Genomic DNA, 16,037 nt, shown 5'->3' with positions numbered 1-16,037 from the left:
GACAGCCGGTGTGTGAGTTAACAGACGAGCCGCGCGTACAGAAGAGGAGCCGTCCTCAAAGTGTTTCAGGTAACAAAGTCTGTTACTCACAGACTCTATTTCGAGGGCACTTTGATACATAAACTTTGAATACAGTCGACTGGTTAGCCTCTGTTTTAGTGCGGAGACAGAAACTAGGATGTGTCGTGGAGGAGCTGGGGGGGTGTGTTTGTTATCAAGCTAGCAGGCTAACGGGTTAGCTGCCTCTAACAACATGTTGTTTATCACCGTTAGAGCCCCAGGACACGTAGCTCACATACTGTACTCTTTGTCTAGGTTTATTATCTAGGACAGGCTGTTTTCAAGGGGAACATGTTGTGTGCTGATCAAACTTCGGTCAGTGAGACCTGCTTCACTTGGTTATTGTAGTGTTGACATGTTGTTTGCAGGAGGTAAAGTCAAAAGTAAACCATTGCACTCAATATGTTTTATGTCGCAGCTCGGCTACTTGTCAGTCATCTTCTGTCTAAAATGAAAGTGTTGTCTGTGCCATGGGCTGCACAGGACTTACTGTAGCCTACAGGACAAGCTACTGTTGCCTCACTCAGCAACTCAGGCGTTAACAAACTGAACTATTTCTGGACCGTCCTGAATGTTCACATTTGCTTAAAGTGATGTTCATCTCATTACTTTCCTTGAACGAGCAGAAGTACTCTCTTTTACAGCTGTTTCATTTACATTGACATGATATTTCTGGAAGACTGCCCTGACCTAATTGTGCAGGAATGGTGGTGGATGGTGATGGGTAATTGTTCTGACAGCGGTGTTGTATCACTGCTTGTCTAGCTTTCTCTGGGAGTAGTTTGCACTAAAAATATGAGAAGAAGAGGAGGAGATGCCGTACTTGTCCTTTAAGGTCTCTTCTAATGCGCTAATGAGGGCCCCAAAATCCACTGTTATCCTTTCATGCAAATATTTATTCCAAAGTTTATCTTAAGATGATGTGAGGTTTTCGAACGCTGAGATAAGTAAATCAAGTAGATATCTCACTGTTAATGATATCATCAAAGGTTTAGGACTTTAGTATACTAGGCTGTAATTTTGTAAAATATCCACATGATTTATTGAACATGGATATCTGAAGCCTCAAATTATGAAAACATCTTTGCATGGGAGGATTCTGTCCACAAATCACTTACTTTAGTACTGCATTATTAAGGGATCTCTTATGGTTATTAAGAAGAGGAGGAATTATTTCAAATAGCAAAGCCTGTTGCGATGTTCAGATGCACACCTGACTATAAGGACAGACTAGAAATATTGCAAACACTCTTTTAAATTTGACAGAAATCAGTATTTTTATTAATTAAACTACTAAAACGGTCTTAAATAGTAGTTCACGTCTTGTTCAAGTTTATGTTCATCCCCTGCTGATGGTAAATAAGGAGGTGAATACACTGAGCAGTCATAATATCAAGACCAGTTACAGGTGTTGAAGTTCTAGTTGACAAGTTTTGTGGTTGCTGGTGTGTGTGGGACACAGGTTTTCCACCTGATCCGGCCTGCTGTCTTGCACTTCAGCTTCTCACAGACATTACCAACACACAGTCAGCTGACCGTGCTCAGAGAGTACCTCTGGTTGGTACATTTACCTGTCTTTCCCCATGACTGGTAATTGTTCCCAAAGCCCTTTGAAAAATCTCATAATTTGATCTGTATCCAATGAGCTTAGTTTTGTTCAAAAGCAAGTAAAGCACTGTGATTCTTGCTTCCTGAATGAGTTGTTCATTGAATTAAATTCAAAGCAATAGAAAATGTTTTCATCCTTGTTAATGCATCAACACTGATTGATTAATGCTTTACTCAGTTTAATTTTACAGTATGGCAATGAGAGAATAAATAGTTACCATTGACAAATGCGGCATAAGTAAATTTAGCTTAGTTTATTATCCACCATGATTCATCAACATATAAACTGAAAGGTATTCTTTCTTATTTTCCTCATGTCTCATTTGTCTTCCTAGTTTAGCACCACAAAGGGTATAATCTTGCAGCTGAACATTTACTATGCAAATTAGTGATAGTCACGAACCCTCCCTCCCCTGTCTGAATGATGCTTCTCTATACTCAGTGTTTGTATTTTATTTCTTCCCTCTCTAGTTGGTGGCCCTTTCTGGTGTGCTGACCTAGACGTACCTCTGGAGGTAACCATTCAGAAATGTGGAGGAGCATATTTGCACGATTTGCCCTTCCTGCCCTGCAGAAGAGGTCCTCTGCCTTGGCCTGCCAGACACTGAGGGCTTGTCCTAGAGCGGGCCAGGCTGCAGGTCTGCTACCCTCCTGTCTAACCTCAGTGCAGCTTCGTGGGCAGCAGACGCTGGGGTCAGCCTCCCTCCCTATGGCTCGCCAGTCAGTGAGGCTTGTCCGGGCCCTGGATGAGGAGAGGCTGATGGAGGTGGAGTGGGAGGATGGAGGCCACAGCCTGTACCCATTCACCTGGCTCAGAGACAACTGCCAGTGTCCGCTGTGTACGCTGGAGTCGGCTCAGGCCCGGAAACTGTTGATGACTGATCTTGATGTCCACACGGGAGTCGACGTTGTGGAGGTCACCAATGACAACAAGGTAGGCTGCTGCCATAATATGAGTTCTTCAGCTTCACACGCAGCGTGAGTGTTTTGTAATAAGAGAAAAAGATGAATGTTTAAATTACACATGCCTGCTGTGTCCCATGAATTTTAAAGAGCCTTCACCCTGGTCCAATATGAACCTCCCACTCTAGTTCTGTAGTTGTACAATTATAGGACATTGTGGGTCCATTAACTCTTATTTCAATTTTCAAGTGAAAAAAATAAGGCGATAATCTTGGGATTTATTTAAAAACTACAACCTCTTTTACCGTCTGATTGCCTCTGTTGCTTATTCAGTTTGACATCAAGCAAAGGTGCTGCATATTTAAATCGAAGCAATCACTTTGGTAATTAACCAGGGGCCTCATTTTTCCAAGCCTGTGTAGAACAGAAAAATGTGCATATTAAACTGTGTGCAAATTTGAAAAGTGGCATCCATTGGTGTTAACATGCACAGTCAACTTCACACCGTGAACAATGATAAAAAATATCACCTATTCCATTATCAAACTATTTAGATTGTCACCACACTGAAGTACAGTAATGTGTTGAACTTTGCTCTAATAATGTCTTGTGTTAGTCATTGTAAAATGACTCACTCTCATTTTGATAAGATAAATAAGGAAACTTTATGGGGTGTGATGATTGATAGTTGATTGATTCATTGGATGTGATATTTAGAGAAAGGATTTAGAGTAAATAAACATTAAATACATGTCACTTCATTATACAGACAAACAATTTAATGTTTGCAACAGATCCATCAACTCAGTGATGCATTCATTCATAATTTTCCTTTTTTTTGTGTATATTTTTTGGGGGACTTTTGGGCCTTTAATAGATAGGATAGCTGCAGAGATAGGAGACAGAGAGAGGAGGAATGGCATGCAGCAAAGGGCAGCTGGTGGAATTGAACCGGGGCCGCTGCAGCAAGGACTATAGCCTCTGCATGTGGGGCGATTGCTCTACCCAGTGAGCTAAACGACACCTCGTCTAATTCTCTCTGAAGGAAATACTTTACTTATTTTCCAAATATAAAAGGAAATGCGGGAATGATATGAATGTTTACAATGTTTCATTATTAAATGCTTGGTGGCAGAATTGGGGTTTGTGCGTGTAATATGTAATTTAGGAATCAATGTGTCTGTGACTATACCTGTCTACCACTCGCTGGTGAGCTCGTCATTTTTAAGCACATGGGGAAAAAAAGGATAGATTGGATTCTGTGCAAAAATAAGAAACGGGCGTACACATAATCTAATCACGGTGTGTATGCGCATGGTTGATAAATGAGACTCCAGGTACAGATTTCACAGTAACTTTATCAGTGTAAACAGTGTGACAGCCCATCTCTTCTCACTGGGTCCCCATAGATTTGTCTAATTTGAAATTCTGGTGTTACGGCATTGGCTGTCTTGTCCGCCCACAGCAAGAGAAAAATCCTATATTAAAGAGGGAAATAGCATAAACACTTATTCAGGAAGTTTCCAAAACAAGTTAGAGTGAGTGAGATAAGGTTTGACTCACTACAGTCAGATTTAATTAAATCACACTCAGTTGCAGTGTCAGTCAACTGACTCATCAATCGACAGTAAATTAAGCCACGTCCACACTGGCAAGAAAAAGTAAGTGAACTCTTTAGAGATATCCTCCAGCTCGGTTCAGATGACTCCAAAAGAGTGATGCAGACGCACAGAGGGGCGGCTTAACGTGTACCATACATAAATTATGCTGTGTCGCTGCATGGGGCATGATGTTCTGTTGTGGAAACCGTACAGGAAGCTTAAAGGGATAGTTCAACATTTTGGCAAATTGGCCCATTGCCATAATACCTATAGTCTTAGGAGTAGGTTCGTTACCTTTAATTGTCGGTGCAAGCTGTTTTTAGAACGGCGGAGCAGAGCCGTGAGCTACTCAGAGCTACGCTACGGTTTCCCTCCCTGTTAGCCTACATTTCAACCCATATTAACTTATTAATTCTAACAAATAATATCTTCCTTCAAAATAAATTCTCAACAACTGCACACCAACGTGAAGTCCTCATCACAAATTGATGTACATACAGTGGAAGGAGTGTCACACCTCAACACCATCAATACCTCCCTCCATCCAGAGGAAAATGAATTCTCTGCTTTGTTAAGGAGTCTAACGTGGCTGTCCACCTGCTGAAGCTCAGCAGAACCTCTGAGATGCAGCAGGACAGTGACCCTAAATATCCAAGTAAATCATCTGCCTTCAGAGTCAGAGCCCAGACCTCATTCCAGTAGAGATGCTGCGGAATGACCTGAAGAGAGCCAGAGAGCCTCTCTCACACACCAAACATTTTAAAAATGTGGCTGAGGCAGCTCTGTAGGGAGAAGGTCCAAATTTCCTCCTGAACATTGTGCAGGTCTGATCAGCGGTTACCAGATGAGCTTGTTTCAGGTTATTCCTGCCAACGCCAGTTCAACCATTACCAGCCATTACAGTTTCCACCAGCACTGTGAATGCTTAATGGCTTGTTGAGTGAAGTAAGGTTATAATCGTACATATGATATTAGCTTAGGGACACTGTGGTTGTCTGCGTGTATAACTTAGATGAAGAACAGACCAGTTTTTATAATTAATTAGTGCAGAAAACCAGGTCACTCCAAAGGGTTTGCATACTTTTTCGTGCTGCTGTCTTTGTCTGATATTGAATTGGATATCTTAGATTTTTTTTTCCATGACCCAGACAGAGCAATTAGACACAGGACCTGTACTGTGGTCAGGAATCATTAAACTTAGAGGCAACTGCCTGCTGATGAGCCGTGAGCTTCTGTGTGGAAAGATGATCCAGTCTGGGCAGAAGCACATGTCCAGCCTGACCTTTAAGTCCTCCAGAGAAAATCACCTTCATGAGCAGGGGCTTTCAGAGGATGCAGCTCCTGAAGTGGAGCGTGGATAAAAACTGATTGCTTTGATATGACAGTGCTGCCAAGCTGCAGTGTGCCTGTGCTTTTGTTAATGAAAGGTACACACAATAAGTTAGATATATTGTTGCCTGTGACAAGATTTACTGGATAGACTACTGAACTGAATGTGTGTTTTTGAGGCACAACAATGCTTTAATCATGTTTGTAAGAGGCTGTAGAAAAAATACTTACGTGGTGAGTAGAAGCAAAAAGTGAAAATAGGAAATCGTCATTTGAAAAACAAAGAAAAGGACAGATTTCAAACAGAAATCTTAAACTTTAAGTGGCAGTCTGATCTTCAGTCTGGAAAGTGAAACAATATGAAAGAGTAAATTACGATTTCCGTTGATGGCTCCTCACAACAACATATTAACACATAGAAAAAAAAGAGCTATACAAGCTTGTGGCCATTTGGGATCAACCTGCTCTTTGTCTCTCAGGTGTCCATCGTGTGGCCCGACCAACACACCAGTGTGTTTGATGCAGAGTGGCTGAAGAAACGGTGTTTCTCTCCTGCTGCCCGGCAAGCCATGCAAGAAGAGCTTTTTCTCAATGGTGAGTTTAACTGTCGTATTTTTATCAGATGTATAAGATAGTATTTCAGTATAATCCGTGTATCATTCGTTCATTCGTTTTTCAAAATAAAACCAAAAATAAGAAAACGAAAAAACAACTCTTTTTCTCAGTATTCGTTTCCAAAACTAAAATGAAAAACGGATAACGACTCGTTTTTTCAGTTTTCGATTTTATGCTCAAATGAATAATGGAAAAAAACGGATAACGAGCGTTTCTCGTTTCATGTTTCATGCAATTTTGATCTGAAGTGCAATGAGCCGGAAATGACCGTGATCCGGAAGTGACAGTCTCTGCCTTTACTGCTAGAGCCCGCAAAGTAAAGGATAATGTATAGTTCAGAACCTGAAGGGGTTTATTTCTCCATAACAACCGACCAACTATACATTATCCTGCTTATTACACGGTTTACGAGTGAAATTAATTTGAAACATATGTTGATCAAAATACATGTCAGCCCGAGTCAAAACGTAACCTGTACTGACGTAATTGACTATATTCATGGAGACCACTGACACCTGCGTGATTGAGTGGCTCACAGAGGTAGACAGGTAGTTTCTGATGCATGGATTTTTGCTGAAGCAGGATCGAGTCCGGCTCCACGCGAATATGTGAAGATTATTTTTTCTTCACTTTATTTTTTTTCATGTGGCTGGTACGTAGTGCTCACTCACAGCAGCATATTCGCTGCAGTAGATGTGAACTGTGGCTTGAAACTCGCTGTTACTGTAATATGTTGTGTTGTGACGGAAGCGCAAAACAGCTGCAGCTGTTCCGTACGGTAACCAGTTAAATCAGAAACCAGTTGGGCCATAACACCGGCCAGATGCTGCTCTCTGATTGGTCCATCGCTGCGACCGTCGTCAAGTATAACAGACCGCTGCTAGGGACGCTGCTCTGATCAGCGCAGCTAGGAAAAGAGAAACTATGCAGGATCTACCTTTTACCGTCATTAAACAGCTTCGGACTAATTGTGATTTTAGATGTGTGATGAAATGACTTGTAACTTGTTACAAGCAGAGTGGAGGCTGCTTCCACGTCGTGGCTGGAAACCAAAGCTGCTGATCAGAGCCTCTGATCCATAGACTGTATAAAAAGCTCTGACCCGGTGTCAGCTCTCCTCTCGTCCCGGTGGCACCGCGAGTCCGCGACACAAACGCACCCCGTAAACAGTAAATCTCTTGTTTATGACAGATACCACTACACACATTGTAACACTGTATCAATCAATCGATCCACTGATTGATTATCAAAATTCCATACAACCTGTCGGGGTTTATTTATCGCGAATATGCTGCTGTGAGTGAGCACTACGTACCAGCCACATGAAAAAAAATAAAGTGAAGAAAAAATAATCTTCACATATTCGCGTGGAGCCGGACAAGATCCCGCTTCAGCAAAAATCCATGCATTAGAAACTATCTGTCTACCTCTGTGAGCCACTCTATCACACAGGTGTCAGTGGTCTCCATGAAAGTCAATTACGTCAGTACAGGCTACGTTTTGACTCGGGCTGACTATTTTGATCAACATATGTTTCAAATTAATTTCACTCGTAAACCGTGTAATAAGCAGGATAATGTATAGTTGGTCGGTTGTTATGGAGAAATAAACCCCTTCAGGTTCCGAACTATACATTATCCTTTACTTTGCGGGCTCTAGCAGTAAAGGCAGAGACTGTCACTTCCGGATCACGGTCATTTCCGGCTCATTGCACTTCAGATCAAAATTGCATGAAACATGAAACGAGAAACGCTCGTTATCCGTTTTTTTCCATTATTCATTTGAGCATAAAATCGAAAACTGAAAAAACGAGTCGTTATCCGTTTTTCATTTTAGTTTTGGAAACGAATACTGAGAAAAAGAGTTGTTTTTTCGTTTTCTTATTTTTGGTTTTATTTTGAAAAACGAATGAACGAATGATACACGGATTCAGTATGTCATGTGATGAAGAGGTATGAAGGACGACCACCTCTGTGAGGGTTATTCCGAGGGATGCATTGACTGACATCTTCCATCGTAAAATACTGATGGCAGAGACTGATGTTTATCTGTTATGTGGCATATTGTGCTGACTCAGAGGAGAATCCTGTTATTTTTTTTCTCTTTTTCGGGGGCTAGTGACTCCCGAGACGCCAGAGGGCACGCGCACATTCAGTTTGTTAAAGGGATAGTTCAACATTTTGGTCACAACTTGTCCACGAGAGCGTTTTGGAGTTGTTGGATTGTGTATTTGATAAGTTTGATGAGGGAAACCAAGAAATCCCATTAGCCTCCATAGCGTAGCTCTGAGCAGCTCGCGGCTCCACTCCACCGTTCTAAAAATAGCTTGCACTGACAATTAAAGGTAACGAACCTACTCCTAAAACTATAGGGATTATGGCAATGGGCCAATTTGCCAAAATGTTGAACTATCCCTTTACATTAAGTGAGTAAAAATTATGTTTTTTGTGGGTAATAAAGATTGTTTCCTCTACACAAAAGAGGAATATACAACAGAGAAAAAACATCGGTACCAGCACCAGCCATCGGCCAAATTATTATTTTAAACATCGGCATCGGCATCGGTATCGGCCCAGAATCGGTACATCCCTCGTTTTTCCATGAGTCCAGGTTAGACTGCTTTAGTACCAAGCTCTGGTGTTCTTCCACTGGTCACACTGTTGACCACAGCCAGCTCCCCTCTGCCATGTCTTCGAATATTTTTTCTGTCTCTGTTTAGCCCTGTTCAGCTTTTATAGCTTCTACCAGGATCTCTGTGGTTGGGAGGTTAATTTCATTCCATTGTTTGGATTTTCAGAAACCAGCTTTGTTTTACTGTATTGAACCAATGCCAGGTTACTGCAGATGTAAACTCTACCTGTCCTGCTGTTGCTTTCCCCTGGAAAACCAGCAGGATGCTATTATTGTGAAAAAGTTACGGGCAGTGCAGGATGCATATAGTCATTTTAGTAGGGCTTCAATTAGTGCTGCTATTTTTTTCAAATACAAAGCAGATTTGGATAAACTCTGCTGTTTGGTCAGCAGATCAGATTAAATATTGCAGGGAGGAGCAGGACAAACAGAGCCAGTCACAGTGAGCCGTAGTGAGCTGCAGGCACGACAAGGTCTTTGTGTGGTTTTGACTAGCACACCTCCAACACATCATCAAGGTAAACTTTACCTTGCAGTGGAAAAACACTCGCACAACTTGACGGCTCACGGCTGTTTGCTGCGTGGCTCGGCATAACTGTGTCTCCTAATGTGGAAATCCCCCTGAACTGAAGGGAGACACGGCCAATTCAAGTGTTATATAGGAATTCATCTGACAGAAATACATTTCATAGTAGTTTATTAGGAACACTTATATGAAAACTCCTGTAGTCTGATAATGCACCCATGCAATAAATCTATCTTGCTCAATATTCTAATGTTCAGTAAATTTTTTGACAGACAGGTTTGCTCAACTTTATTTTCATTTTAGAAGCTGGCTGTTGCCATGTAGCCTATTACATTATATTGAAAGGTTTTTTCCTTCTGTCTACTTTGTATGAATGACAATAGCCTAAATAGCTCTGTGTTTCTAATAAAGTGGCCACCGAGTGTCTGCATCAGGGGATTTTTATGCAGAACATTTTGCTCAATTTATGATCTACTTGAAAACTTAAGTGTCCTCCCAAATGCATTAACCATATGTACACACACATGACATCAGTGGTGTTCTAGGATATGACTGATTAAATAGAAAAAGAAAAAACATATATTGCATACAAATTGCTATTAACCAAGGTGGAAAGGATTCACTGCTCTGACACTAATGATTATTGTCTGATTGATTATTCTGTTGTTCTGTTCTTATGATCGAAGAGCAACAAGCTTTAACAATGACTTCTACCTGCTCACATATAAAAAGCAAACAATAAAACTTGTCATGGACAGATTCCAATCACTGACTACAATCTGTTTTAAATATGATCTTTCAGGCTGTGTACACACTTTTGTTGCTAACAACAAAAAGTGTATCTTTAGTTCTTGGTCCAAAATCTAAAGAAAATGAGCCAAATCTGAGCACATCAGATGCTCCATGACCCGACAGGTTTCGTGCTTCATTTCTCACGTCAAAAATCTCAGCTTTCATGTCTGTCAGTGTCATCTTGACTTTTTTGATGGCAAGCCAGTTACTGCAATTCTCTGCAAAATACTAGATCATCCAAGTTACATATTTTCCTTCCACTGAAGACACATTGGAAAGTGAGTAAATATGTACTTTCCTGTCTAACGTCTTTTAAAGTCATTATAAATTCAAGACTTAGTGCTTAAGATGATCAACACAGTCATTTCATTAATTCCACTCTATCATGTTTTATTTGATGTCTTGTCCTTTTTCATTTAATATCTATTAGTTAGTTAGTTAAATACATAATCTTTCAGCGTCACTCAGCATAAAATGATATTCACTTTTATTTCACTGTAAAATTTAATTATGTAGTGCGTAATTGTGTTCTGGCTTGTTATTGTTTTTCTTTTATCAAGATGGTTTTTTTTGCGTTGTTGTTATCATAATTTCTTTTATTCTTTTAGTCTTTGTCAGTTTTAAAAACACTCATATATTCAAACAGTTTCTGCCGACAGCAGTAAACCTCATCAGTAATGCCGGGAGTGTTTACTGTTCTCAAAAAAAGGCGAAGAAATATATTTTGATTAGAAATGTAATAGGTAAACATTTGTCATGTGCCAAGAGCAGGAACTGAGTGGTTGTTCACATCCATAGTCTAATTAAGCAGCTCACTGATGTGTGCTGGTGTGTATGTGGACGTTAAATGAGAATGGGTGTGCTGTACTTTCTCAACTAACTTTTTTTCTTTGGGAAAGAAATTAATTTTTCTCTCTATAACTTAACAGACTTGTTAGGGATGGAGTTTTTCAAGTTTCTCCAGACTGGAACTAATTTTACAGTACATTTACAATGGCTCAAGACAGTTTACAGTCTGCCAGATAGCAGAGGAAGTTCAAATGTGGAACAAGGTAGTGGTACTTCAGTAGAGCGGGGGATGGACTGTAGTCCGTTTGTGTACACACACACACGTGGTCCTGAAGGACCCACAGGGCTGAGAGGCTCCCGCTCTGTTCCAGACTGATTAAGGGTGTGTGTGAGTACGTCTGTGTGTGTGTGCGAGAGGGTGAATGTTTCAGAATTTTCTCCGTTCATGTTGAAGTATAAACAGAATCCCCTCACAGCAATTTACAGACAGTTATTTTGTAGTGTAGATTTGTTCAGCCACTCTCAGCAGCACAGAGCCAGGAGCGCTCCTGGAAGACACCGCTAAGCTCATGCACCAAAACACAATACAAGATGACGTGTGCGCACACACACTCGCTGGGTTTAATTATTTCCTCCTGAGCGGCAGTCTGAAATTCCTTGCGCAGAAAAATACCGGAAAAGTCTAGACACTGAGAAGATGGATGATGAACAGCTTTTGTTCATACTCTCACTCCTCACTTCTCCATGACGTTAACTCGCTGAAGCGTAGACCACAGTTTGAATTTCTGTTTCCTTTTTTTCTTTATGCAGTGCACCTAGATTTTTATAGGCCCACCTCCGCCTGTAAAAGTGTTCTCCGTAGTGAAACAGAGTGCACACAGGACACCATGAGGTCAATATGATAATTGGAGCTTTGGGGATATTATTCCGCCTGTACGATACCTCCTGTTTTTATGTTTGAACTAATGTTTTTTTCTTCTGCTTTTTCCGTTTCTATGGAGTTGTGCAACTCAAACCGCAATATGTAGTTCAGCAGCAGTTATTATTGGAGCAAGACATGGAACTAGTTCTCAAGGGCACTGACATTATGAAAAAAGCAGTTTATCATCTAATTTTTGGGGGTTATACCTTCTCAAAGATGCATTGAATTGGTGCTTCTCACGCTTTTTAGAATAGTTTACGACGGAGTCAGGATATGTTTGGTCAGCATCAGGATCCAGATACCCAGTTTCCATCAATCTCGCACTGTTATTTTTATTTTAAAGTAAATCCACCTCCAGGTCTTTATTTTCCTGTCTAGTATTGGAAGTACATGGGATTCGTCAGCATTTCTACTTCAGCGGACTGAACTGTGTTACAGTATGTCTGCACGTGAAACAGTGCACAGCAGTGGAGCTTCTGGAAGGCTGACAGCTGTTTAAATGAGGGAGTCTCGTCCAGACCCCCCCCCTCTGCCTCTGCCATATGGAAAACTTACTTTGAGTCAGGGTCAAGAAAAGATCTGCATGTTCTTACCAAACACAAACTCTCCAGTATTTCCTTCCCTGGGAGCGAACAAATCCCTAAGCCTGTAGGCATGTGTAACCAGGAATTTAAACTCACACTGGCTGGACTGGTTTACACAGACATTATCTTTCTAAATCCCTAATATGCTATTATACAGTTGTCATTGTTTGGACACTATAGTTTGGTTTTTATTAAGATGTGCTTTTTGGCAGCTTTGTCATGAAACTTTTGGAAACTGAGCCTCATATTTGGGCCTGTATTTTGAATCGTAATTGAAATTTTCAAAAGGCATGAACCACAATAGGCCATCCCATGTTTTTTTTTCTTTTTCTTTTGCCAAAATAGTGGCTTGGCTCTAAGGATGGCAATTTCTGTTGGTTGGGTTAGTCCACTGCTTTGGTGCAATTTGAAATATGTCTGAACCTGTTGGGTAGACAGCCATGTAGTTTCATACAAACATTCGTGGTCCCCAGGATACATCCAATTGACTCAGGTGAGCTCCTGACTATACATGCAGCATCACCACAATGACTTTTTTACTCCATCAGTGAAAAATTTTCAACAACTACTAGATGGCTTGCCACAAAATACCACAGGGACTTGTGGTTGTGACTGATGGATGGCTCATTGTGTAATTTGATTCAAACCTCCGTGCTTTCCTTTGGATGAGTCCAGCACCACCAGCAGGTCAAAAGTTTCAAACATATATCAACATCTGCAACATCTGACAGCACAGTGATTCCTATAATGACTGAGCTGCGCCCTGACTTTTCCTCTTTGCGCCACCACAGTTTGGTATTTGTGGTTCGGAGTGAAATGTCACAACAGCTATTATATATTTCTATTGGATGGGTAGAAACTGTTGGACGGACTACCGTGCAATTTGATGCAGACATTTGTGGTCTTTGTGAAAATTGGTCCTTTGGTTTTTATCTACTAGTTTGGTTTTTGTTTCAGTGAGAATTACATCCTCACTCAGCCACCACTGTGGCTACAGGCTCTCAGTGCTGTTTAATTAAGTCGCAGACAAATATTCAATTAGCCGACTGCAATGTGACAAGCTCGCTGTCAGATTTGTGAGTTTTTCTGCAGTGCCTACTTCGCTGTCTGTTGTGATGTTCACCTCTCATTCAAGAGCTATTGGAATTCACAAAAGCCATTTTCTTGTTGGTATTTTGTACTTTGTAGCTCTTTACAGAGTGGTGACTTTGAATTGCTCTTGGGAAAACCAAAAGCTTATGTCACACGTGTCCTTATCTGCAAGGACTCTACCTTTCCCTGATAAATCTGTCAGCGACTTCCCCAGACGCCTGCCAGATGCTTTTAATATTTGAGGCATGTCATCATCTCAGGCCTCCCATTTTGCGCTTGTCATGTTTATTTAGTTGAGGTGGGAGTCATGACTAATTTCACGTCACTGATATTTAAAAGACAGATGGATTTTTCGAAAAGTAAAAATATGCCCAAACCCATGTATTGCAGCTTTTTGCTTTTTTTCCCTTCTTAGCCACATCCAAATTAGGATTTTATAAATGTAGTCTGTCGTCTTTCCAAAATGCCTTGCAACCATTCTCAAATTTAGTACACTTGCTTGAACATTTGCTTGAATCACTCAGTATTCCTGCATCGAGTTGTAGAATTAAGAGCCACTGCTTGGCCCTCCTTTCTCATGTCTTTCCACTCTGCAGGTGTAAGTTTGATGTGGTTTTACTTTGAATGGTAGCTTGACCGTGTGCTGAGAGCTGCGAAATGAAAAAGCTTAAAACTGTTTTCCTCTGTCTAGTGTCTACTATATTAAATTTGAATATTCATTCACGTGATGGCTGATTTTATAGTTTAGTTGCTGAACAAATGCAGAGTTGACACACTGCAAAATTTTGATCCTATTTATGCTGGTAATGAAGTCATCAGTAAAGTGTGAACATATCCAAGAAATGCTGTAGATCTTTAAGAAATTGATATGTAAAAATGATTCTATGAAGTTGATTCTTGACTTTGGACACAGGAAATGGACAATTTCTAATCTCTTACTGTGCGTTCACACCAAAAACGTCCAAAGCTTCAAAAACACCAGAAGTCATTCATTTTCAATGAGAGCCCGGCGACCTGAGCAACCAAAGCGTCAACTGCCATCAGCCGCGCGTCCAGAGTTTTGGATTAGTCATCTAAATGAAGTGGAGTTTTATTGTGTATTGTAAAGATGTTTTTAAGACTTTATTGTCGCTGCAGTGAGAGGGAGACATCATACTCTGTGTTTATGAGGGTGATGTGGTGGGATCTCCTGTATCTGCGGTCATTCGTTGAACTTTGTACCACAGTGTTACAGCTGTACAGATGTAGTCATCAGTTGTGGGTCTGTACTGTGTGGTCTGGTCTACATCACGGCCATGCTTCTCGAGGTAATCCTGCAGGTTTTTGCTCCGGGTCCACAAAGTAAAGTGGCCTCTAAATACTGTAGCCCTGAGTTGAATAAGGAGCGTGACAACATAAATGGATAGAAAGCCTAGTTCTGGGAACTCTTGATGAGTGAAGTGTTTAATAAGAGACATGAAAGATAACTGACTAACACTCACTGACTCACTGGAACAATGTTCACTTAAGTCAGCCAACTGTTTTCAGCACATGGCCCTCATCAGGGCTTTTTTCTACAGAATGAGTAATACCACATACACGCCACAAAATGGTTGATTCTTAACCAATTACCCAGTGACGAGCAGACGCATATGCTGTGTCCTAATTCAGGAGCTGGATCCTCTGGAGCCTTTTATTTCTGGACTGGAACACGTCAGTGTAGGCCTGTCCCCTTTTAGATTCTACAACCAGTAAATAAAGCCTTCTGGTTTCTGTATTTTGAGGATGTAATGGTTGCATCCTTTGCCACAATCTATTGTTGTCAGTTTTGATTTGCAGTGATTGTCTAAACTTGGGGGGAAATTGAAAGTTGTTTCCAGGTAATAGCCAGTCATTTTTGGAAGAGCTGCAGGTTCAGCCTCTCCTTCAGTTGTCATCGATGCATGGCACAGTTGGTGCACAACCACAAATGGCCACATTTGATGTACTTCAAATACAGGCACAAAATAAGCCGTTCAATAAATCAGTACACACACAAAAAAAGGTACAGAGTATATTCAAACTACAAGTATTTATGGAGACAATCATGTTGGAAATGTCAAGCGGACTGTGCTGCGTAAAATTTATTGTAGAATTTCAAGAGTCTGATTGACGGAAAACTGTTTTGACAAAAGCGGTGCAATGAGATTTCCCTCCCTGTAACAGCTGTCCTCATATATTTCATATCTTCATCTGGCTCCCCAAAAAGATCCCCCAGTTCCTAGTAACAGCCAAAAACATGAAAGATTGTCTATCAACAAATCCCTGGCAGTTCCCCTTGACTTTACCTCAACAACCTGGTTGTAATCAGCCTTGGCAGCACGATGATTTCTGTGAAGCTGTCAACAGTCTGACAAAGGCCATACCTGCCCCAAATACAAGGTGGAAAATATTCCCCAGCAGGGTGTTGGTAGTAGTAGTAGTAGTAAGCTGTGGCACCGTTTGTGGTACTTTGGTATTACAATTTGTTTCCAGGACTGACAGATTATCTCTATCTGGCAAGACAAGTGCGCTGTTTCTGTCTTGTTGACCCAAAACATTTAAACTCAGTTAACAGTGATGGAGAC

At 40.9% G+C, this 16,037-nt stretch overlaps 1 protein-coding gene across 1 annotated transcript in view; it reads left to right on the top strand.

Moving 5' to 3' along the window:
- The window catches only part of bbox1 (butyrobetaine (gamma), 2-oxoglutarate dioxygenase (gamma-butyrobetaine hydroxylase) 1), a 33,308-nt gene continuing 17,271 nt past the window's right edge, over nucleotides 1-16,037 (top strand). Inside the window, exons 1-3 of the mRNA XM_085772198.1 lie at nucleotides 1-69; nucleotides 2,140-2,602; nucleotides 5,981-6,095. Of these exons, the coding sequence (XP_085628324.1) occupies nucleotides 2,198-2,602; nucleotides 5,981-6,095 (520 nt within the window). The 5' untranslated portion in view covers nucleotides 1-69; nucleotides 2,140-2,197. The remainder of the gene's footprint in view (nucleotides 70-2,139; nucleotides 2,603-5,980; nucleotides 6,096-16,037) is intronic.

Source organism: Trachurus japonicus, chromosome 3 (assembly GCF_045865225.1).
Source record: "Trachurus japonicus isolate A0001 chromosome 3, Traja_1.0".
In the NCBI taxonomy this organism is placed as follows: Eukaryota; Metazoa; Chordata; class Actinopteri; order Carangiformes; family Carangidae; genus Trachurus; species Trachurus japonicus.
This window is presented reverse-complemented; position numbering and strand designations above follow the sequence as displayed.